Genomic DNA, 24,626 nt, shown 5'->3' with positions numbered 1-24,626 from the left:
CCCATGAAATAGGAATCTGTATGGCTGTTTCCTCCCTGCGCCTTTCAGTGCCCCTTCCCCTGCTTCTGTGGTTCTTACCCTGTGGCTGCTCTTAATCCTTACCAGCTGGTAAGGAAAATAAACCTGTGTAAACTGAACAGGTGGTTGTTTGGGACCATTTCCTGGTTATGATAGAAGGAGGTGTGGCCTGAGCACAGAACTGGGAGGCAGGACTTCCCCACCTCTGCCACTGTCTTGCTGGTTGACCTTGGGCAAGTCACTTAAACATTATGTGCCTCAATTTCCCTAGCTGTCAAATGGGGATAATGATACTGACCTACCTCACGGGGCTGATGAACTGATGTTTGTAAAGCACTTTGAGATTGTCCAGCGCTGCTACGTACTTGATTCTGAAGGAGACCCACTTCACCTTGAACCAGGTGGCTGCTTAACAGATCTAGAGTTGAGTCTCAGAGTCACATCAGAATGAGAGCAGCTCCAGCCTACAGCTACTTTCCTCCTTCACTTTCATTGACTCAGTGTCACAGAGAGAGAGTTCCATAGGACAGATGTGTACGGTAGAGAACCTGAAACGTGATTTCCTCTGCTGGGCAAATAACCCATAGTAACGAAGGCCACAAAGTGACCAATGAGGCACCAAAACTTGAGCAGTAAATAAACAAAGGAAAAGATGACCACAGCTGGGAGCAGCAATTAAGAAATGGTTCTGCCACTTTAGTACCTGCTGTCTTTATTTTTGCACTTCTGGTCTTAATGGTCACACTGCCTATAACACGTGTGCTCAGAAATCCAAGGTCCAAACAGGTGCGGCAGCATTTCCTCCTGCCTAGCCCCCCACCTCCTATGCAAAACACTCCACTTTATCTCCTTGTCCTGGTGGGGCTTCATCCCTATAGGAGGTGGGCGGGTGGGGAGATCTACCCACCTGGCTTTGCTTTCTTTTCACAGCTCTCTCACAGATGCCCTCATGTCCAGAACCATCTCTCCCTCCGTCCCACACAGGCCTGGTCTCCTCGCACTTTGGTTATTGTAAGTTAATGACACCAGGAATGCTGAATCATGGGACCGAAGGCACAGAAAATTAGGATATAGAAACTAATCTCATGCTGTTTACAGATTCCTGCGCTATCATATTTCATTTCTTCCATATTATATCCCAGATCTTGGGCCACAGCACGTTGAGAGGTTTGGTTGCAATACACCAGACCAGACACCGTCTCTGCCACCCCTTGACGTTTTGGAGAGGACTTCCCCACAAAGCAAACCCTTGGGGGTTAGAGTGGACTCGAGACAGCAAACTATTTGATTTGAAGGGGGTCTTTCTAGCCCCCCTTATGCCCATCTTCATTAAGACCACTTTAGCCAGAGCTCCTGCTTAAAGCCAAATCAAGGGGGAGATTTTCAAAGGCAGAAATGAGAGTTGTTTGCCCAATTCCCATGGCTTGTCAATGGGAGGTGAAAGTTTAACTCCCATTGTGCCTCTGAATATCTGCTCTGGCTTCAGATCTCATTCACACAGTGCAGGATTTGCCGAGCAGAAGGCTTCATTACTGTCAAGTTCCAGATCTTCTTGTGCTTTATAAGTCCTTTCTATTGTATAACCAGGGATTATCTGATTGTCATAACCTTTGATACTAACTTTTAATGACTTGTAACATTTAGGATGTCTGTGAATGAGATTTGTAGAGTGATTTTTTTTTAGTGTCTTGTATTTTATGCCATCCACTCTTGTGAATCAGTATTTTATATTTAACACAGTATTTAATAAAAAATATAATGATAATGCTAGAGAACATCATTTCTTGTGGAGTAGGATTTAAATAAAGACTCAAGATACCTCATTTGTGCCTGCTTTTTCTCCAGTGTGTTTGTTAAGTCAAAATGAGTTTTCTTGGAGGATCTTAAACAAACCAACACCAACAACAAAACCACACTCAGCAATCTGATCTCCTACTCTCCCCAAATAGGATCACCGAGAAATGAGGAGAGGAGAATTGGCAAGCCAAGATGTAACATAGGCAGCCCAATGCACCATCGTTATGGGGCTGACATGAAATCATATTTTACCCATTGCATTGTAATCACCAGTCCAATGCAACATTGTTGTCTGGCCAGCATTAAGTCATATTCTTTTTCGCTACACAACTGATTATAGAACATAGTCCAAAGCAAATAAAGACTCGCCAGAGTGATAGGCAGTGGAAGATACTTAAGAGCTGGTCCTGTGATGAGCTGCACGTGGGGAACTCAGTTATAGTGAAGCTCCATTTGCTGTGAATGGAACAAGAATGCCAATAGGTCTCAGTAAATGATGGCTTAGAGCAAAGCAGATCAAGGGATGGTGGGGTGGGAAATGGCTTCACTATAAGAGGGTCTGATGGGGCAGAGATGCTATTTGGTCTCTGGGAAACAAGGGGTTAATTTAATGTCCGCTTTTACCATGAGAGAAGGACTATAAATCGCCCGGGGGGAATTCTGGTGAGAAGAAGAATGCTGCTGGAGAGCTTGGGGGGCTCCGCACCAGGGTTATGGGCCTGGATTGAACTCCAAGATGGGAAGTTTCCCTGGAGGCAAAGAATTTGATGGTTGTTCCTGTCTTTTTTGTGGACTCGTTCCAGTGGTTTACAGAGACGCCCACCTACAATGTCTCAGTATGCAGCTTTTCCCCGAGAAGCTCTGGGTGAAGGGTATTCAGAACCTTGGGTGAATCCAGGAGAAAAGGAAGAAAGTCCCCACAGTGGCTTCATTTCCAAACACCTTGTTGGCACCTCTGGCCTGTCATTTTTAGTCTTCCTCCTTTCACTTGTGTCAAATGTAGTGGGTGGAACTCAGCAGAGGCTGGTGACATGATGAAACAGGAAACCAAGTGTGATCTGTAAAGGGCGCCTCAGAGCCAGTAACGATCAGACTGTACGGGATTCAAAACAGGAGACACAAGACCCTCGTTGGCTACCGTGGGAGCAGGATTCGGCCCCTAGTTTCTAACTAGGGTGACCAGATGTCCCGATTTTATAGGGACAGTCCCGATTTTTGGGTCTTTTCTTATATAGACTCCTTTTACCCCCCACCCCCATCCCGATTTTTCACACTTGCAGTCTGGTCACCCTATTTCTAACTGCACCTACAACATCTCTTTGTGAGTCAATACACAGATCAGCAGCACAAGCCGCTGGGACGTATATAGCAATTACACCCCTCAGCCATTCTGGCTTCTCACTTCCCCAGCTTTGCATACTTGCTACTGAAAATGCTATCAGCTCGTATGAGAGGCCAGAGTCTGACAGAGCTCAGTTACATTGGTGTAACTCCTCAGGGATTCCTTTGACTTGCATTATTCTGGATTTACACCAGAATAACTGAGATCAAAATCTGACTCTAGCTCAAAAATTCATTCTGAGTTCTGCGGCTGCATACAGACTGGCTTCCCCCTGCTGGAGTGCTTGGGCCATGCGGTTTATCTGTTAACTGCATCCCTCATCTCTCATGCAGCGATGCTGGGACATGTGTGGCTGTTTATGTTGAGAGGTGTGTGGGCATTCTAGTGGTACGTGTGATAAGGATGCGCTGTAATACTCTCTATGAGCTGAGGGGTGAAAACATTATCTACTGAGCATATTTCCTTACCAGCTTTAGTTATAAACTGGCCCAGTACCCCTCTGTATGGTCACCAGTCTGTGCAAGTGGACCCAATTGCTGGGTCCCATATAATTCTGAGTCTGCTGGTTCTGGGTAGTTTCATCACTGTTTCTAGCTCTGGAACGCTAGGCATTCTGGGCCCAGCCCTCTCGTCTTGCATCCTTCCTTGGGACATTGGACACTAACTCCCTAGACCCTCAAACCAATGTCTGAGACCTTCTAGGTCTTCCCAGTCTCATGCACTCCCTCGGAGCTCTACACAGGGTGTGGACACTCATTTAATTCCTTCAGAGAAACCCTGGCAAGCAAGCAAAGAACACAGACTTAGCGAAGGAATTTCTTAACCACAGTGACTTTGCCATTAAAAGCACTCAAGTTGCAGATAATTGAAAATAATTGAAGTCCTGAGAGACATTCTCCCCTGGCTGAGCTCACCCCTTCAGTGAGTGTGTAGTTCGTCAGAACTGCAGGCGGGGCAAAGTCTCTCCTGTACTGCCTTCTTATGTGTGCCAATGGTCAGGACCCCTTGCACAGAGCTCTAAAACAGAGCCCGTAGCTCAGTGCCGTGTGTTCACACTCCCAGTCCAGCCAGTCACGGTTGTTCCTCTCCCTTGCCAGCTCCTGGGTAGGAAGGCCTTTGTTCCATGGAGATGGACCATTAGTTGGTGGCCCTAGATTGCAGTCTTGATGGCTCTCAGCAATGGTCATAAGAACGGCCATACTGGGTCAGGACAATGGTCCATCTAGCCCAGTATCCTGTCTTCTGACAGTGGCCAATGCCAGATGCTTCAGAGGGAATGAACGGTTCTTACCCACGAAAGCTTATGCTCCCAATACTTCTGTTAGTCTTAAAGGTGCCATAGGACCCTCTGTTGCTTTTTACAGATTCAGACTAACACGGCTACCCCTCTGATACTGAACAGAAGAGGGCAATTTAGAGTGATCCATCTTGTTTCCCAGTCCTAGCTTCTGGCAGTTGGAGGTTTAGGGACATCTGGAGCATGGGCTTCTGTCCTGCCCATCCTGGCTAATAGCCATTGATGGACCTATCCTTCATAATAATAATAAATAATAAATTAATGGAGATATCCTATCTCCTAGAACTGGAAGGGACCTTGAAAGATCATCAAGTCCAGCCCCCTGCCTTCACTAGCAGGACCAAGTACTGATTTTGCCCCAGATCCCTAAGTGGCCCCCTCAAGGATTGAACTCACAACCCTGGGTTTAGCAGGCCAATGCTCAAACCACTGAGCTATCCCTCCCCCCCATGAACTTATCTAATTCTTTTTTTTCAACTCCTAGTTTTGGCCTTCACAACATCCACAGGTTCCACAGGTTGACAGTGCGTTGTGTGAAGAAATACTTAAAACAACCTGTGTTTGTTTTAAACCAGCTGCCTATTCATTTAATCAGGTGATGCCTAGTTCTTGTGTTCTATGAAAGGGTAAAATAAGAATTCCCTATTCACGTTCTCCATACCTTTTGGCACTTCTGATCTTAATCATGCGACTGCCGATAACAAGTGTGCTTAGAAATCCAAGATCCAAACAGGTGTGTCAGTACTTCCTCAGGGGTCATGGATCAGTGTTCATGTCGCACTCCCCGTCAGCACCCGGCCCAAGCCGGGGAAGCTAATGATCCAACCAGAGGACCAAATTCGGTGATGAATTCTGGTCACATGCCACTTGAGGCACATTGTGCATATGCTCAGAAGTACTTCCTCCTGTCCACTTTATCTCTTGCCCTGGTGGGGATTCATCCCAGAAGGAGATGGGTAGGCAGGGAAATCTACCCACCTGGCTTTGCTCGCTTCTCACAGCTGTTACACAGATGCCCTCATTTCCAGAACCATATCTCTCTCCATCCCACACAGGCCTGGTCTCCTTGCACTTTGCTTATTGTAAGTTAATGACACCAGGAATGCTGAATCATGGGACTGAGAGCAGAGAAAATTAGGATATAGAAACTAATCTCATGCTGTTTACAGATTCCTGCGCTATCATATTTCATTTCTTCCACATCCTATTCCAGATCTTGGGCCACAGCGCACTGGGAGGTTTGGTTGCAATGCACCAGAAAAGACACAGGCTCTGACACCCCTTTACATTTTGGGGGGGACTTCCCCACAAAGCAAACCCTTCTGGGTTAGAGACAGAAAACTATTTGATTTGGAGGGAGTTTTTCTAGCCCCCCCTTACGCTCATCTTCATTAAGACCACTTTATCCAGAGCTGCTGTTCAAAACCCAATTACAGGGGAGATTTTCAAAGGCAGAAAGGAGTCATTTGGTTAAGAATCGGCTATTGATTTAGTTATTGACTTACGTTAACAAACAATCTGAAATAGGCCACTTTTAAACCAAACGGAGAGTATCCAAACGGAGCTTCGCAGTAGTTTAATGAAATCCATTTAACCAAATCAGTTCAGCTAAACCAGTGCAATACTGTCAAGGCCTTATTTCCCTCCCACCCTTCGTTTATCTTTGTCTATTTAGATTGTGACAGGGACTATCTCTTGCTATGTGAGGTGTTTGCTCAGGGCCTGATCTTAGTTAGAGCCTACAGGCGTGACCATAATACAAAGGGGAAGGGAAGTGGCCTTTGACAGCTGTCAGGCCATTTAGAAGGACAAAGGTGAGGACAATAATGTTTATGTCTTGTGCAGCTCCGAGCACGTTTTCCGCCCAGCAAATAGTAACTCTCAATAATATTTCCTCTCTTGCGGTGCCTGCCACACCAGGATCACAGAGCTCTTGATAATGAGTGGTCTAGTGTAAACTCTTTGGGAAGGGCCACCTGTTTGCCATGTGTTTGTAGGACACCTAATGGCCAGTCCTTGGGCCCTGATCCAAACGCATAATATCTCTCACGACAGCCCACGAGGCAGGTAAGGGATGCAGGGGGGCTCAGTCACCCACCACGGACACGCAGCCACCTCTGGGGCGGAAGGCGGCAGCTGTTCAGCAGACACCGGAGGCAGAGGCTCGGGCCAGGAGGCTGCTCGGTGCCTCCTTTGCCCCTTCCCCGCGCGGGTCTGACAGCGGGGCCGGTCCGATTCCCGGGCCGGGCCTAGGGCTGGGCGGGTGCCCCCGGGACCCGCCGAGCTCGCCCCGCGGCCCCCGGGCCCGTCGCGCTGAGGATCCCGAAGGTGGCGCCCTGGAGCCGCGGAGCCGCCTCCTCTCCACTGCCATCTCCGCCCCGGCTGGCGGGACGTGAGCGCTCCGGGCTCGGCGGGGCTCGGCTAGCGCCGGCTCCTGCCCTCTGCAGCCGGGCTGGCCGGGGCGGGGAGCCGCGGCAGGGAAGAGGCGCCCGACGAGCGGAGCCCCTCGGCCAGGGACGGTGAGTAACGACTCGGGGGGTGCGGAGCCTGCAGAGTGCCCCGGGCAAGGGCAGGGGAGAGCCCGGGGCAGGCTGAGCGGGCGTGGGGGTGACCCACTAAAGTGGCTTCAAGTTGAGGAGCCAGAGACAGAAAAAGGGGGGCCAGGGAGACAGGAGACACCCCCCCCCCCGGGCTGGCAGCGCGGCTCCCCTAGGGCTGGGGGCAAGCAGCCAGCGGGAGACAGACAGACATGCGGGCACACACACTTGCGAGGCACTTGCACACGGGCCCCGGACAGACAGACTGACAGGCTGACCGGCATTGAGACAGACGCAAACACCCGCTGAGAGAGACACCAACAAGGATCTAGAGCGAGAGCCAAGGAGACACGCAGGCATTGGGATGGACACAATGTCACACTGGGTTGCAGCGACCCGCCCTCCCTGAGAAGGGTCCCAGCAAACCCGCACAGAGGCACCGCGAATGCAGGGAGGCTGGTCCCAGAAGCTGGAATATTTGTTTTCCTTCCCTTAGAAAGTGAAGCCAGAGAGCGAGAGTTGAGGCTTGTCTGGTTGCCATTGGAGACCAAACCTGCCTGGCGAATAACACCAGACTGTAAAGAAGCAAACCTGATGGTTTGGTGGGGGGATCCTGCTGCTTTTTCACTCCCTTCCCCCCTAAACAACCCATTTCACCCACTTTCAGGCTCTCGACCGTCCCAGAATGTCTGGCTTTAGCAGGAAAATGTTTGCTACACAATTGCCCACGGGAGAGGAGAGCAATTTCTTTTGGAGTTTAAGTAACTTCAGTAAATTATGAAGAAAATGCAGGGGAGTTAGTCAGTTGCTCTGGGATTGCCTATTTCCAGCACTGTACAGGATCAGTTCATAATTTTTCCAGTGATAATTAAGAACTCCTAATTAGAGAGTCCACTGAGATTCAGATGCTTGAAAGTGAGCAGAAAGCAAACACACACTTTAAAATACAGTTCCTGAATACAGTACACAGCTCAGAGGATTGTCATTTGTACCTGGGCATTACTGCAGGGCCAGTGCGTATATGGGGCCGAGCAAAACTCGTTTTTAAAAGATTCATATTAAGACCCCTATTGACTTCGGCAGGAGTAGAACATGCTCTGCAATTTGTAGGATCAGGCCCTCGAGTCTTATCATCTGTTCAAGTAGTGCCATAGCTGTAGATAGCAGTTGACAAACTTGTAGTAAGACATGGTTCCTGAGAGCTCTTTCGGGCAAGGAACCATCATTTTGTTCTGTGGTTTTACAGCGCCCACTTCCTGGATCCCAATGAGGCATTTGCCCATGCCTCGGATGCCTAGGTGCTGCTGAAATACAAATTAATAATAATAGTAATAATTAATAATGCTTTGAGGAGTTTAATGCCCAATCCAACTTTGGCTGAAGTCAATGGCAAGACTCCTGTTCACTTCACTGGGAGTTGGATCAGGCCCTAAATATGACAGATGCAACACACTTGATTAACTATCAGTCTCTAAATGGCAGACTTGATAGTTACACCCTGGAGAGAGGAGAGGGCGGCTTTCATCACTACAAAGGCATTTCCAGAGGTGTCTCTGCAGTCCCTGTGCACTGAATGTGAAATCTTCCAGTTAGGCACCAGCAGCTGAGTCTCAAACCTGTGAGTCTTCAGGTTTTCTCTTCAAGTCTTTATCACCGTACTAGATGTTCCCTTATTCTGAATAAGCAAAAGAATTTTCCATCTGACATCTGACTGGAGAAACAACTGACTAGTCCAACCTTTCTCATTTCACTCAGCTTTCCCATTTGCCACCATAGACTCAAAATCCCTCACCCTACAGGAAAGTTAATCACAGAGTCAGTTTGAGTGATGCCTTTTCTTTTCTTCAATGTCACTCCCATCCCCATTATACAGGGTGAAGGTGGGGCCAAGGGACACCTCACCAAAGCAAACGGTCTGCATGAGCTCACTTTACGTTGGTCTTGGATCTGTAGAGGGTCAGGATTTAATAGTTAAGGGATGTAAGTCTAAGTCTCTGGGTCCACAATCTTCTCATTTCCTTTGCCTTTGGAGTTATAATTTGTTCCACATTGTAGTGTTGGAGCCAGCCCTCAATCCGCCCACGGTGTCTTTGCTGCTCTCCGTCTGAGGCTGCGACTCTGGTTTCCATTTAAAAAAGGAAATTCTGCAAAAAGGGACCTGAGATAAATAGCCTCACTGGTTGTATTTCTTGGACAGTTAAATCTGAAATAAGCAGCACACATGCATGTGCAACAGGCAAGCACAGCCACCTTCCCATTGTTGTGTGTAACCTGCATGCTCTGGGATAAACACAGGGGAAATTCAAGAAGCTTGGAAGAGTGCTAATGTTGTGCCAGTATTCAAAAAGGGCAAACGGAATGACCCAGGTAACCGTAGGCTGATCAGTCTGACATCAATCCCAGGCAAAATAATGGAAAAGCTGATATGGCTTGCAATTGATAAAGAATTAAATGATAGGAATATAATTAATGCCAGTCAACATTGTTTCATGGAAAATAGTTCTTGTCAAATAAACCTTCATTCTGTGAGGAGATTACAAGTTTGGTTGATAAAGATAACTGCATAGATGTCATATACTTACCCTTTTGTAAGGCATTTGACTTACTACTGTACAACATACTGAGTAATAAATTAGCACTATATAGTATCAATAAAGCACACATTAAATGGATTCAGAACTGGCTGACTGACAGCTTTCGAAAAGTAGTTGTCAGAAGGGGATCATCATTGTATTTCTAGAGGGGTTTTGCAGCCCCTTCAGGACTTGAGGCTAGCCAGTACTTGCATCAATGATCTGGAAATAAATATAAAATCACGGCTTATAAAATTTGCGGCTAAGACAAAGATTGGCAAAGAGATAAATAGCAATGAGCGGCCAGGCCTACAGAACAATCTGGATTGCTTAGTAAACTGGGCCCATTCAAGTAAAATATGTTTTAATATAGCCAAATGCAGAATTATACATGTAGAAACAAGGAAGGCAGGCAATCCCTACAGAATGGGAGACTGTATTCTGGAAGGCAGTGATTCTGAAAAGGATTTAGGGGTCTGTGGATAAGCAAATGATTGTGAGCTCTCAGTGCGATGCTGTGGCACAAATGGTTAATGCGATCCTTGGATGTATAAATGGGAGTAGTGAGTAGAAGTCAGGAGTGGGTTTTAACTCTGTACACAGCCTTGGTGAGACCAGTACTGGAATACTGTGTAGAGTTCTGGTGTTGCGTTTTAAAAAGGGTGTTGAAAAATTGGAGAGAATGCAGGGAAAAAAGCCACAAAAATGATTTGGAAGCTGGAGAAAATGTTTTCCGGTGAGAGACTGGAAGGGCTCAATCTGGTCATTTTATCAAAAAGAAGACTGAAAGATGACTTGATTGCAGTGTACATGTACCTTCTTGGGGAGAAAATACAGGATACTAGAGAGTTCTTTATTCAAATAGAAAAGGCATAACATGAACCAATGACTGGAAGCTGAAGCTAGACAAATTCAAATGGGAAATAAGGCACACATTTTTAACAGCGGGGGATGATAAACCATTGGAATAAGCTACCAAGAGAAGTCAGGGATTCCCATCTCTGATGTCTTCAGATTAAGAATGGCTGCATTTCTGGAAGATGTGCTTTAGCCAAACATGAGTTACTGGGCTGTGTACAGGGATAACTGGGTCAAATCTAATAGCCTGTGACATACAGGAGGTCAGACTAGATGGTTTAATGGCCCCTTTTGGTCTTAAACTCTGTGAATCTATGACAAAGATTATGTCTCGGCACTGGCTACCTCTTTCTAAGGCCAGGTCTCCACCACAGACTTATAGCAGTATAACTATGTTGCTCAGGGGTGTGAAAAATCCACACCCCTGAGTGATGTACTTACACTGACCTAACCCCCAGTGTAGACAGCACTATGTCGGCAGGAGGACGTCTCCCATCAACATAGCTTCTGCCTCTCGTGGAGGTGGTTTAACTACGCTGACGGGAAAAGCTCTCCTTAATATAGAAAGACACGGCAAAACATAACAAGCCGAGGAAGAAAATCTTTGAGAGGGTCAAAAATAAGTTGCGCTCCCCAGGGGGAATTCCAGGGCTACTTGCTTTTCTCTGGGCAGTGTAGCACCTTTGATGAACTACTGGGCTGATCTGTTAGCTATACCCACTGGCGTATTTGACTCTCTCTACCTGTTGTGCCTGGCATGTTTTTTTATAGGCTAAAAAGGGAAGAGCTGAAGGAAATGTGCTCCTTCCTGACCCTGCACTCTCTCGAAGTCTTGTTCCAACTTTGTCCCCTTATGATCTTGGAGTAGTGCTGCTGGGATTTTGAGTGAGCTGCTAGACCTGGTTGTAGTGGTCTGTGATCCCAAAAGGGGATAGCATCCCTTGTAATTAATCTAAGAATGTGTCCGCAGATCTGTTTCTCTCAGGTATTGTGAAGGCACCTGTCATCACAGTATCTAAGCAACAGCCATCAACTAAAGATAGCAGTGAGCCTGCCCAAAGAGGGCTCTGTGCTTTCCATCTCCCCTCATTCTCTTTTTCTCACCTTCCCTTCCTTCCTCTCGTATAATGCTTCCTTCTTGCCTTGCCTTTCTCTCCCCCTTCCTCACTCTTTGTGCCTTTGGGGTAGCCTCTGCTAACTGGACAAGGCTTTGTTAGAGGAGTCGGTCTTACATTTAGACTTGAACGTTATCGGGCTCTGTCTCAGTCCGGCTTACCCTGCTAAGGAGATCACACTGCTGAGAAAGGCCTTGGTATCAGACTCTCAGCCAATCCAGCTGCAGCACCCTTGTGGAGTGTAGGTGCCTTGGTGGGTCATGGTTGGACAAGCAAGTGTACAGCCATATCAGTCGCCAGCTCACCATCTACCCATCAGCTCATGGGCCACCTTCATCTGCAGGTTTAGCCCATGGAGACTACAGGCCCCAACATGCCATGCTCTGCCTACTTGGATCAAGCTGGAGAAGAGTAGCTGGATACTAAATATGAGGGCACCTGTAAGAGGAGGGATAGCTCAGTGGTTTGCGCATTGGCCTGCTAAACCCAGCGTTGTGAGTTCAATCCTTGTGGGGGCCACTTGGGGATCTGGGGCAAAATCAGTACTTGGTCCTGCTGGTGAAGACAGGGGGCTGGACTTGATGATCTTTCAAGGTCCCTTCCAGTTCTAGGAGATGGGATATCTTTATTAAGTACGGTAGAGCTGTACTTTAGCCCCCGCGCCAAAGATAAAAGAACAGCTCCACCAGGGGGTGCTGTTATATCCACTAGCCGCTGATATATTTCAGTAGAGCAGACCTGTGCCTCTTATACACACATAAGCCATCACATCGCACCATCGCTGGAGGACTTCAGAGGATATAATTGAATGGCTCGTGCAGATCTTTGTAACTGGGGTGAAAGTGAAATGATGTTCTCTATTTTCCTATCCTGTTTCAGAAGTTGGAGGAACAAGTTTCTGTGAAAATGAATAATGCAGGGGAAGCTGCAGGGTTTGCCATGAAGAGGAGAGTGAGTGACTGAAAGAAAGAGATGTGAAAAGAATGGCAAGGTAAGTAAAGGTCTTTAAATAGGCATCAGGAGGCACTTAGCTGGAACATTTGGGACAGGCTGCTATGTTTAAAGTTACTGAGGGCTGAGACAATGGGGGAGTAGGGATTCCTCTCAGCCATAGGAAACTGTCCATATGACTGTCTTTGGTACTAACAAGAGCTGCCCAGCTGATTTTGGGACGTTGAAATTATACCCCAACAAACCTAAATGACTATTAGATTTGGTGGTGTTTTATTTACAACACCATTGACCCGCTAATGATAAATTGCAGTGCAGTGCTCAGAAGGGAGGACATGTGTTGACCACATGAACATCACATTAATTTGTTGTGATCATTACCATAACAGTGCAGAATAAATAATGGCATCATGAATAGCCATTGTTGGTGTGGCCAGTCTGTGTGTTCCATGACATGCAAAGAGAGGCCTAGATACTTGATACAGATTCCGCTGAGAGGAAAAAACAACCCGCTGGCTGATTCCTTTATAGTTTTCAACAGTAAATGCCAAATAAATAAATAAAATAAAATCTTGCTTTCTACTTTTGCATATGGCAAATGTTTGGAATGTCTGGAGCTGCCTACCTCTGCTGCAAGCTTTTTGTCCTCAAACAGTGCATGTTTTATAATAGCATAATAGAGGAACTGTCCTGTAAGCACCAAGGAGGAGATTTGGGGGATTTGGGTGCATGAGGCATTTAGGTGCACAAGACCTAGTGACTCTCCATAAGGCTTGTGTGCCTAAATTGCTTAGGTGGTTTTGAACATTTTCTCCCCCAAATGACTTGGTAGACCTGGAGTTACTTTGTCACAGGTAATATGAGCTGAGATGATCTTAGTTGAAAGCTAGCCCCAGTGTTTGTTCTACTCTTCTCTATTTTAGTTTCTTATAAGATGCCCATGAGCATAGAGGTCTGGAAAGAACATGTTTCATTATCACTCTATGTTGTGCCTTAGGCTCTCAGATGGAAATAAGACCATATCTTATTTTGTATTTTGCAGAAAGCCATGATTTTTGGATGGGCTGAACACCCATTACTCCATTTAAAGTCAATAAGGGCTCTGAGTTCTCAGCACATTGCAAACTGGAGCCTTTCCTGCACTACCAGCACAACAGTGAAATGACCATGCTCGGAGCCTCTTTGTATGCAGGGTTTTTGCCGCCCCAAGCGGCGCAAAAAAAAAAAAAAAAAAAAGCTGCGATCGCGATCTGCGGTGGCAATTCGGCGGGAGGTCCTTCGCTCCGAGCAGGAGTGGGGGACCATCCGCCGAATTGCCGCCGAATAGTTGGACGTGCCGCCCCTCTCCGGAGTGGCCGCCCCAAGCACCTACTTGGCAAGCTGGTGCCTGGAGCCGGCCCTGTTTGTATGGATGAAACCCATTTTGCTCTGAAGTTTTTGGCCTCTGGAACTAGAGAAGCTGAGTTTGCATAGGGCGTTCTACAAAAAGAACACAAAAGTTGCTGCACTATAAACAATGTAGTTAAAATTCAGATGGGCACTTTAAAAAGCACATATGGTTTTAGCTGCCTAAGTTTGGGGCTTGAAGGAATGGTTTCTGCAGTTGGAAGTGTTATGAAGTTGTATAGGTGCTGTAGGTAGTTTTGCAGTGATGAGATTAGCTGGGAAAATACACAGCTATCTGGATGTTCTAAATCAGGGGTCGGCAACGTTTGGCACGCGGCTCGCCAGGGTAAGCACCCTCGCGGGCCAGGCCAGTTTATTTACCTGCTGACGCGGCAGGTTCGGCCGATCGCGGCCCACCCTGGCCGCGGTTCGCCGTCCCAGGCCAATGGGGGCGGCGAGAAGTGGCGCGGGCGAGGGATGTGCTGGCCGCGGCTTCTCACCGCCCCCATTGGCCCGGGACAGCGAACCGCGGTCAGTGGGGGCCGCGATCAGCCGAACCTGCCGCATCAGCAGGTAAATAAACTGGCCCGGCCCGCTAGGGTGCTTACTCTGACGAGCCGCATGCCAAACGTTGCCGACCCCTGTTCTAAATGATTCTTACATAAAAGTTATTTTCTCTCTCTCTCATCTGTCAGTGGAGTCTTTTGGGCAGACTCTTAGGGCTGGTCTACACTAGAAAGTTAGGTTTATCTAGCTACGTCACTCAGGGGTGTGAAAAATTCACACCCATCAGAGATGTAGTTAAGCTGATCTAAGCCCCAGTGTTGACACCATTAGGTCGGAAGAATTCTTCTGTTGATTTAGCTACTGCCTCTCAGGGAGATGGATTTACTACAGCGACAGAAGAGGGTCTACACTATAGTGCTAGAGTGGAACAGTTGCAGCATCTAGTGTAGACATACACAGAGCTGCATCAATTTTTCTTCTGTCCTTTTCCAGAATCCCTTTGTCATGCTCCAGCAATCTATTGCTCGTGAGGACTGATTGGGCTTTCCTAGGTAGAGTTGGGCAGGAAACAATTTTCCCATCCTGCAAGGTTTTTTGACGTTTAAAGATTTTTTTTCTGTCCCAAAACGGAATGAAAAGTCAAATTCTCAAATTTTTGTGAACCGATAAAAAAAAATTGCATTTGGGTCAGTCAATATGTTTTGTTTTGATTTTGATCATTTAAAAAAATGTTTAACCTTTTTTGTATAAATTAAAATTTCAGAATGAGAAGTCATTTCAAGTAGATACATTGAACCTTTTTTTTAATGCCCAAATGGGATGTTTTGACAGTCTTGAAACTTTCTTCAAATAATGTTCAAACTGGGAGATTTATGTAACCAGCCCTTTCCTGCAAATAGTTTCAATGAATCAACACTTCCCAATGAAAAAAAAGGTTGTTGGAAAATTACTCACCATCTCTGATCCTAAGGGCTTGTGAAAGTTGGTCCTCAATCAGCCAGTTGGGGTCACTTTTGAATGACCTGAGATTTACTCTCCTCATGGCTTGAGCCCGTTGCTACAGCAATGCTCCCGAGAGATGTTATTTTCTAGAGAATGCCAAACTCGGTTTTTAAATCAGAACTGACGGTCAGGTTCTAAATCGAGGGAAGAAGAACGGTCTTGTGGATTATTATTATTTAACATTTCTATGGCACTACATGATAATTCATGAGTTCTGGGTTCTAATTCCATCTCTGCCACAGACTTCCTGTGTGGCCTTGGGCAAGAATCCCTGTGCCTCAGTTTTCCCATTTGTGAGATGGAGGAAAATAGTATTTCCCTATCTCAAAGGGATGTAGGAAGAATAAATTCATTAACATTTGATGCGCTTAGATGCTATGATGAACCTCATAGATAAGTCAACACAAACCACAAAATACAGCAAACAGAGCCCCCAAGATTATATATTTTTCAAGCTAAATACTGCATTCTTTTAACTGACAAGACACTGCAAATTAAACTCCTGCGGCCGGCCCGGGCTAGCTGACTCGGCTCGGGCTGTGTGGCTGTAGAATTGCGGTGTAGGTGTTCAGGCGCGGGCTGTAGGGTCCCGGAGCCCGGGCTACAGCCTGCGCCTGAGTGTCTGCACCACAGTTTTACAGCCCCGCAGCCCGAGCCCCAGAAGCCTGAATCAGCTGATACAGGCCAGCCCCGGGTGTTTAATTGCAGTGTTGACATACCCTGAATGTCTCTCTGCCCTATTTCCTCATCTGTAAAATGGGGATGATAAAACCTCCTTTCTCCAACCCTCTCTCTGCCGTGTGTATGTAGACTGTAAACTCAGAGGCAGGCACTGTCCTTTACTTTGTATCTGTACAGCGCCTAGCACGATGGGGCCTGATTTTGGCTGTGGTGTTAGGGGCTGCTGTAATCACACATTTAGTCCACAAATCCATCTGTGTTCACACCAGGCCTGGAGCTGAGCGTCAGTTTGTATGTGTGTAGTGGGGGATTCACCCCTTTCTAATACTCTGCTGCACACATTCCTGTGGAGAACTTTCCCTCACTGCAATGGACCAATCCCATTGCTCAGTGCTTTGGGGCTGACACCCTCTTTTTATTTGACCATCTATCTGTTTTTGCCATTATTAATTGCCTGCCTGAGGGAGAGACCTTTCAGGGAGCCCGTTGCTCTTGGATGCTGCTGCTACTCCAGGAGGGAAAGTCATCTCTCTGCTTTGGAGCAGGAGGGGAAAGGAGCAAGGTTTTTTTCCTCTCTGTTTCTTGCTTTGTTTCTTTCTGAGCTGAATCACTGCAAAGGTAAATGCTATTACAGATTCAGGGGAGACTGTCTGACTCAGGATTGGAAATGAGATATTACCCAGGAGAGGAAAGCATGGTCCAGTGCTTATAGCTGCAGACTGGGAGTCACTAGTTCTGCGTTAGAGCCACTGACCTTGCACAAGTCATGTAATCTTTCTGTGCCTCAGTTGCCTCATCCACTTCACCCCAGGCAGGGATGGGGAGAGGCCTGTGAGTTAATAGGGAAAGGTGTCTGCCTCCCTGCCCCCTTTTGCCCTGGGTGCACAAATGGCTCTTGTAAGGGGCAGCCTAGTGATGTGAGCAGTACGGGGAAGGTGATAAGGGAGGACAGGGCATGAGAAGGGACATCAGTAAGGCTGTATGGGAGCAGGGAAAGGGGATCCCACTGAGGCTAGAGCTGGGTGTGATATGTGCACCTGTGCAGACTGAATGGGAGAAGGCAGAGAGATTATACCTTGGAGAAGTTCCCACCGCTCACAAAAAACAATAAGACCAGAAGGTGACCTCTTCCATTAGCAGCAAGGGCGCTTTCCCATCCTGGGCTGGAAGGTAGTTTGGAGTCTGTCCAGTGCCGACAGAGGATCTTTCTGATAACGTTAGCGCTCTTCTTGGATATTATGAAAGACCTGACAGAAATAGCATCGTCTACAGGAGGCGAAGTGGCCCTGTCGATCGGGCATGTCTCAGTCTCAACCCTACTCTGATGCTTATTTACTGTATGAATTTAGGTAAGTCCCCTGGTCTCTCTTTGCCTCTATTACAACAGTGGTTCTCAACTAGGGGTACACATATTTCTGGGGGGACGTGGAGGTCTTCCAGGAGGTGCATCAACTCATCTTGACATTTTCCTAGTTTTATAACAGGCTCCATAAAAAGCACTAGCGAAGTCAGTACAGACCAAAATTTCATACAGACAATGACTTGTTTATACTGCTCTATATATTATGCACTGAAATGTAAGTACAATATTTATATTCCAATCGATTTATTTTATAATTATATGGTAAAAATGAGAAAGTCAGCAACTTTTCAGTAATAATGAGCTGTGACACTTCTGTATTTTTATGTCTGGTTTTGTAAGCCAAGTAGTTTTTAAGTGAGGTAAAACTTGGGGGTATGCAAGACTAACCAGACTCCTGAAAGGGGTAAAGTAGTCTGGAAAGGTTGAGAGCCACTATAGTACAGTATTAATAAAAGAGGGATAATGAGGCCTCGCCATCTTTGTGAAGTGCTCTGAGATCTGTGGAGGAGATATGCTAACTGTGGTTAATGATGATGATTGATGTCTGCCTCAGAGGGAGGGTTACGAGATCCTTGAATGGAAAGCGCTCCAAGAGTGCAAAGTAGTAGTGATAATGTAACAGCAGTGCTAATTGGCTCTGTAGAACCTTTCGCCTGTAGGCTGCCATTTCACGTCCAGTCCAGGATACTAGTAACAACCTCGCTTAGTCACTGTCTGATGTCTGCTCAGTGTCTGCAGCAAAATGAGCTTCATGGGCTCAGGCCCCAAGTATCCACATTAAACCCATAGGGCCATCACAACTGGCCCTGCTTGACGGTGTTGTTGACAGCCTCAGCAGAGGCCTGGGACTGAATGGGGGATGTAGACTTAGGTGGTACCTTCCTGTTAGGTTTGATGCACAGTAGTAGGGTGGAGGAAGCTTGCCCTGATGCTGTCTGTGCTGTACCTGTTTTGGGATAAAGAGAAGCCTGCGGTTTCCAGGGTTGTCAGCCCAGCACCTTTCTCCAGCAGTAATGTCACACGCTGTTATCTCAGAGTGTAGGTCAAGTAGGAGGAGTGTGGACTGTGGAGACAAATAAAACTCCAAATTCTGCCTTGTGTCCAATGGAACAAATGCTCCTTCCATGCTTGCCCTTGATACATTCGCTCTTGGCATCATTGAGCTATTTAGCTACAAAGTGTTGTTGGGACTTTTATTGAAATCTCTTAAATCTAGGGAAGCATGTGTCTGGTGGTAACTCACATATTCACAGTTGCAATTGTGTGTCCATTCACGCATCTGGATTGTCACACTATGCTTGGTAGGAATGATCATGTTATAAATCAACTGTTGGTTTAAAGTTGATAATTTATATAACAATATGTATCCAGATTTTTAAACAATAGTCTATGTGAATGGGTGAGAGGTTCTTGGAGGGGAAAAATTCACATCGCAGGCCTACCAGAGACTGATCCTGATTTGTCCACCTACTGTTGGGTGATTCATAAAGTTAGGATCAGCACCTTAGGATATTTCTAGCGGTGCTTAGCCTTGATGTAGCTGTAGTTGTGCTTAGCCTTGATGTAGATGCATAAGATGCTTTTCTCTTGCCAGATGTCTCTTGCCAGATCTCACTCGAGTCCTAATGTGAGAATGATTTTAAAAATAAATCTTGTATTTAAAAGTAGAGCTGCAAAATCTAAACTGAGACACAGACAAGCCGAGAAAATCTGTGCCAAATTCCTCCCCTAACTGGCCATGGCAAGCATTCAGCAAAGAAATTGTCCTGTGAGGTACCACCCAGCCTGCCACACATCACCACGTCCTGGTTTGGTAATGCAGGCAGTCCTCGTTTGGGAGCACTGGAGAATAGCTGATATACAACAAGGATTTCATTTGTCCTTTGGTTGCATCGGGAAGTGGTGTCAGTGATGCTACAGAATAATGCACGTTGGAATGTCCTTAGTGAACCAGGAAGTACCAGAAGATTTGGTGGGGTGGAGGGGAGAGAAGTTTTTAGAAAGGTTAATCACAACTTGTTTTTTCTAGTGCCTGTTAGCAGGGGCATTCAGCAGAGAGCTGCAGGCTTAACTTAATTTTCACCTGAGCTTTGCATTTCACCTTTAAAAGTTGAATTGATTCATAACTTGTAAGTGAATGGAACTCCTGAGACCTTGGCTACTAACCAAGAAGGTCTCTGTGATGCTTCTTGGGGCACGCAGGGCTGTGAGTCACAGTATTGCCACCCGCTTCCAGCACAAGGGAGTCTTGCCTTTGCCAGCTGGGTGTTAGCTCCCTAACACAACCAGCTTGTCAGCCACTCAAGCAGTGTCCTCTGGCCTATACCAGGCCTGCCTTTGCCCTGAGGGTTGACAAGAGATTCACCCTAGCCATTGACTCCCTTCAAAGTGTCTCCCTGCAGTATTCAGCCCCGATCTCTGGATACCCACCGAAACCCCAGATCCTCTCTTCCCAGCAGAACAGTGTTCCTCAGTTTACCAGTTTTACCTTAGCCTACCGCTCCTGTATCACACACAGCACTTGAGTTCAATTATAGTAAAAGAAAAGGGAGTATATTTAGGAAAGACTAGAGTTTCAAATAGAACAAGTGTGAGTGATGGAAACAAATGGTTGCATATAAAACGCAAACTAGGGCCTATGCTTATTAATAGTGACCTTTCCTGTCTAATAAAGAAGATTCTTACCGCAAAGTTCAGTCTTCTGCAGCTTTTGCCAGCCACAAGGAGCTACTCTCCGCTCCTCAATGAATGCATCCAGAGTGTCTTTCTCCACCTTGCGATATACTGCATCAGTCTTTTGTCTTTATTCACAGACAGGGCGATCCCTTCACTGTCTTGCTGTTCCTTTCCCCTTCCAAGTGGTTTTGATGGTTAGTCTGTCTTTTGTGGTTTTCCATTGACTTTTCTTGGTTGGTGCACCAGTGGACAATTGAGCAATATATTATGTGATCGGCTAGCCAGGGATTATACATCACAGTTCCCTGGTGACTCACTTTCACTCCAAGATCATAAGGCCAAAATGTTCACATTACTCCTTAAATATCACCCAGATACACATCTCACAATGATTACGAGTATCGATAAATTAAAAGCTTTCACACGTGCTACCCTCCATAGATAAATACCATGAAAGCGGTGTATTATGTGTAGTGAGTTTGTCAGGTCTAAAACAGGAGTTGGTTGTAAAGAACAGTAAACCCTTTGCCAATTGGCACCAGTGAGCCTCCGTGTCACAATCTCCTCTTGTGTTCTTAGTGTAATGAAACTGCTGGGCTCTGCTTTTCTCTCACCCCGAGAACATCTGCAGGGAAGCATGTGCTTGGGTAGTCAGGAGAGACATCCATTGATCTATAAACTGAGGATGTTCCAGATCAAACTCCTAGGGACAAATTCATCTCAGGCATGGGATCTTGGAGTCACTCCTGCTCCAGTTTGTTTGAAGGTTTCTTCTCATGTGCTTGCTATTATCTGTTTCCCCACCGGGCTTTAAAATGCTGATTTGCCTTTTTTCTTTCTGTTCACTCTGCAGCTGTGTCCCATGACGACCTCCCCCGCCATGTTCTATGGATCTTCGTCCGCCATGTCCCCACCTTCCAAAAACAAGCTCAAGCGTCAGAGCCGGATATTCTCTCAGGTCTTGTACCGGACGCTGAGCTATAAGGACCGCAGCTCGGTGTCGGCTTTCCCCCTTGCAAGCAGCGATGACCCAGCTGAACTTTCCACTCAGGTTTCAGCCCCTGGGGTCCTGAAGATATTTGGGGGCAACATCTGTGCGGGCACCAACTACAAGAGCGTCCTTGCCACTGGGAGCTCAAGTGCGCAGGAGCTGGTGAAGGAGGCGCTGGAGCGCTATGGGCTGAGCAAGGTGGACGCCGGCCACTATGTGCTGTGTGATGTCATTGGGATGTTCAGCGGCTCTGGGAAGCAGTGGCAGACGGAAGGGTTGCGAGTCCTCGGTGATAATGAGAAGCCCCTTCTGATTCAGGATCTGTGGAAGCCCAAGGAAGGGTTCTCCCGGCGTTTGGAGCTACGGAAGAGATCTGAGGTGGAGGAGCTGGCTGCGAGGGACGTAGACACGATCACAGCAGGTAAGAGACTAGCGGAGAGCTACGTATAAATGCTGAACTGAGCAAGGGCTGTGGGGTGAGCTCTCGGCTCTTAAAGTGGAGGAGTTGCCCCTGTCTTGTGCCAGACCAGTGATGGTTTTATAGCCTGTAGGGGGCACCGAATCTCATATTTTAGACATTGAGTGCAGATCCTTAGCTGGGGTAAACAGGTGTTCTCCAGTGGCACCTTAAAGACTAACAGATTTATTTGGGCATAAGCTTTTGTGGGTAAAAAACCCTCTTGGTATCGACACCTTCTCATCAATTATTGGGAGTGGACCACATCCATCCTGATTGAATTGGCCCTGTCAACACTGGTTCTCCACTTGTAAGGTAACTCCCTTCTCTTCATGTGTCAGTATATTTATGCCTGCATTGGTAATTTTCACTCCATGCATCTGAAGAAGTGGGTTTTTTACCCATGAAAGCTTATGCTCAAATAAACCTGTTAGTCTTTAAGGTGCCACCGGACTCCTCGTTGTTTTTGTGGATACAGACTAACACGGCTACCCCCTGACACTTGAGGCCTACCTCTGTTATCCTCAGTGTGTGTAAATGGCCCGGGTGGCATTAGCATTAATCCACTTTATTACTTCCCACCCCCCTTTTTCTTCACATCAGTGAAGCTATGACAATTTACAGCAGCTGAGGATCTGGCCCTGGGAGCATTGTAGACAGGGCCGGCTCTAGGCACCAGCAAAACAAGCTGGTGCTTGGGGCGGCACATTTTTAGGGCCGGCATTCTGGCGTGGGCCATGCCGCCCCTAAAAATGTGCCCCGGCCGCCCTAACTCACCTCCGCTGCTGCCGCTCGCACGCCGCTGCTCACCTTCCCTCCCAGGCTCTCAAACCCAGGAGGGAGGGGGAGATCCCGAGCGGCCGCGGCGGCAAAACAGCTGATTTGCGCGCCGCGGCCGCTCGGTATCTCCCCCTCCCTCCCAGGTTTGAGAGCCTGGGGGGAGGAGGCAGGGCTGGGGATTTGGGGAAGGGATGGAGTTGAGGCGGGGCCGGGGGTGGGGTAAGAAAAAACGGGGGGGGGGGGGGAGGGGCGCGGCCAAAATTGTTTTTGCTTGGGGCGGCAAAAATCCTAGAGCCGGCCCTGATTGTAGATCTTTCCTGAGCTGGCGATAGTTTATATAATATTGCAATGTGATATTGTGTCTCTGCCCAGAAACAGTCGCAATCTGGTGCACTCTGGGCTTTGTCAAAGGGACTTACAGAGGTGCCAGTTCAGGTGTCCATCCCCCTGGGGGTTCAGAAGGCCTGATAGGTAGAGGAATCAGTAAATTTCCACTGTCCAAGAGGGCAGGCTATCAGTTTTAGGGGGTTCCGCTCCTTCTATGGGACCCAGAGCTGTGTTCCACAAGCTTCCCCTGCAGTCCCATGCAAGGGGAGTGCTGATGGTGGGACATGACCAGTGGATCCACGACTAAGGGGCATCAGTGTAGGGCATAGGCACAGCTGCCCCAGAGCCAGCTGTAACCTGGAGGCTACAGTAACAGCCATACGAGCCTGGGGGACCCTGTCTTATGCTGAGGATTCTCTTAGGCTTGGCACAGGGCCTCGGGTTTGACCCAGAGGAACTGAACTCATTAGGATATTAGGAAAAACTTTCTAATTTTAAGGATAGTTAAACACTGGAACAGGTAACGTTGGAGGTTGTGAAATCCCCGTTTTGGAGGTATTAAGAAAAGGTTAGATAAACTCCTGTCAGGGATGGTCGAGGTATATTTAGTCTTGCCTCGGCATGGGGGCCTGGACTAGATGACCTCTTGAGGTCCCTTCCAGCTCTGTGTCTCTATGATTCTATGGCAATACTGAATCTCACCTTTAAATTGTATGTCAGCATTTTAGACTGTGCTTGTTTTCTGTCCCTCCGATCATAGTTAAATTACATTATGATGCCATTTGGGAGCCTGCAGACTGTTTTGCTATTGGCTGAGTTCCCTGCCTCCCCTCTCCTCCATTCCCAAACAGGCTTTATCTTTATCAGGGGAAAAACCTGAACCTGCAAGTTGAGCACTTAGGAGCAATCAAATGAAATAAAGAGATAATGAGAGAAAACCAAGGTGGGCCAAAACATACTCTGCATTATTGCCCATGGCTCTCTGGGGCCCATGGGTGGAGAGTGGACATTAATTGTGAATCAGTGGGTTTGTAAAAGACCCAAGTGCAATGTAATGAAGCTCTGATTTCCCTTCCTGAATTAACACCCTCTGCTGGGGTGTTGCCAGGGGGTTAAAATCAAACTTGTAGTGTAATACAGTCATTGGATCACTGGAGTGTCGGAGCACCTGACCCCACATCATCTGAGATTGCTCTGACTAGGAGATACAGGATGGATTCTAATGCTTGGTTGGTATCTTCTCTGTGTGCAATTCTCACAGCTGCTTTTGCAGAGGAGATATGATATAATTTCCTGTTATTGTCACTGTTACCCCAGCAGGATGTTATGTTATGGGGAGAGGTGCTAAGGAGAGGGTTAATGGTGAGTCCAAACACAGTCCTATTAGCCTAGGGCTGAGTATAAACGTATTCAAGCTGACTGAACTGAGTGAGGTGGCAGAGATGTAATTGGAAGCAGAATTGGGCATTGTATGTGCTGGAAGCCCTTCATTGCACCTATAGGAATCCATGATAGTTTGGTCTGGGTACAGAAGCACAGTTGTATGGACTTCCAGGCTTGGTGTTATGTGAGGTTTCTATCCAAGCCCGTTTTTGTTTTTAAAAACTGAAGTGGTGGCTATCAGAAGAGAGTGGCAGTTATACCAGAATATCATGAAGAATCCGCTTAGCCAGGTGGCAAAGTCCATCTCTCTTCATAAGAGGCGAGAGAGGATATCCTCACTACCAAGCATGCTGCTCAGGTACCATGGAGGTGAGGGGGCCAGATGCTATCAGTACCTAGCTATATTTCCACCACTTTAATCATATGCGTGGGATACTACGGATGATAGCAAAATCTATAACCCAGTGGTTCTCAACCTATTTACCATTGTGGGATGGATATGCAGCTCTCTACGTGTTACGTGGACGGCATCCACACAATATATAGTACCTGTACGGCCCTGAGGATATCACAGAGGCCGCAGCT

At 47.1% G+C, this 24,626-nt stretch overlaps 1 protein-coding gene across 2 annotated transcripts in view; it reads left to right on the top strand.

Annotated features, from left to right (window-relative positions):
• The first annotated feature begins 6,861 nt into the window (after window positions 1-6,861).
• Window positions 6,862-24,626, top strand: part of RADIL (Rap associating with DIL domain) — a 75,901-nt gene continuing 58,136 nt past the window's right edge. For both annotated transcript variants that reach the window (XM_054041802.1, XM_054041801.1), the window contains exons 1-3: window positions 6,862-6,973; window positions 12,417-12,528; window positions 20,957-21,515. In XM_054041802.1, the coding sequence (XP_053897777.1) occupies window positions 20,966-21,515 (550 nt within the window). In that variant the 5' untranslated portion in view covers window positions 6,862-6,973; window positions 12,417-12,528; window positions 20,957-20,965. The remainder of the gene's footprint in view (window positions 6,974-12,416; window positions 12,529-20,956; window positions 21,516-24,626) is intronic.

The sequence above is a fragment of the Malaclemys terrapin genome, chromosome 10, assembly GCF_027887155.1.
Source record: "Malaclemys terrapin pileata isolate rMalTer1 chromosome 10, rMalTer1.hap1, whole genome shotgun sequence".
In the NCBI taxonomy this organism is placed as follows: domain Eukaryota; kingdom Metazoa; phylum Chordata; order Testudines; family Emydidae; genus Malaclemys; species Malaclemys terrapin.
This window is presented reverse-complemented; position numbering and strand designations above follow the sequence as displayed.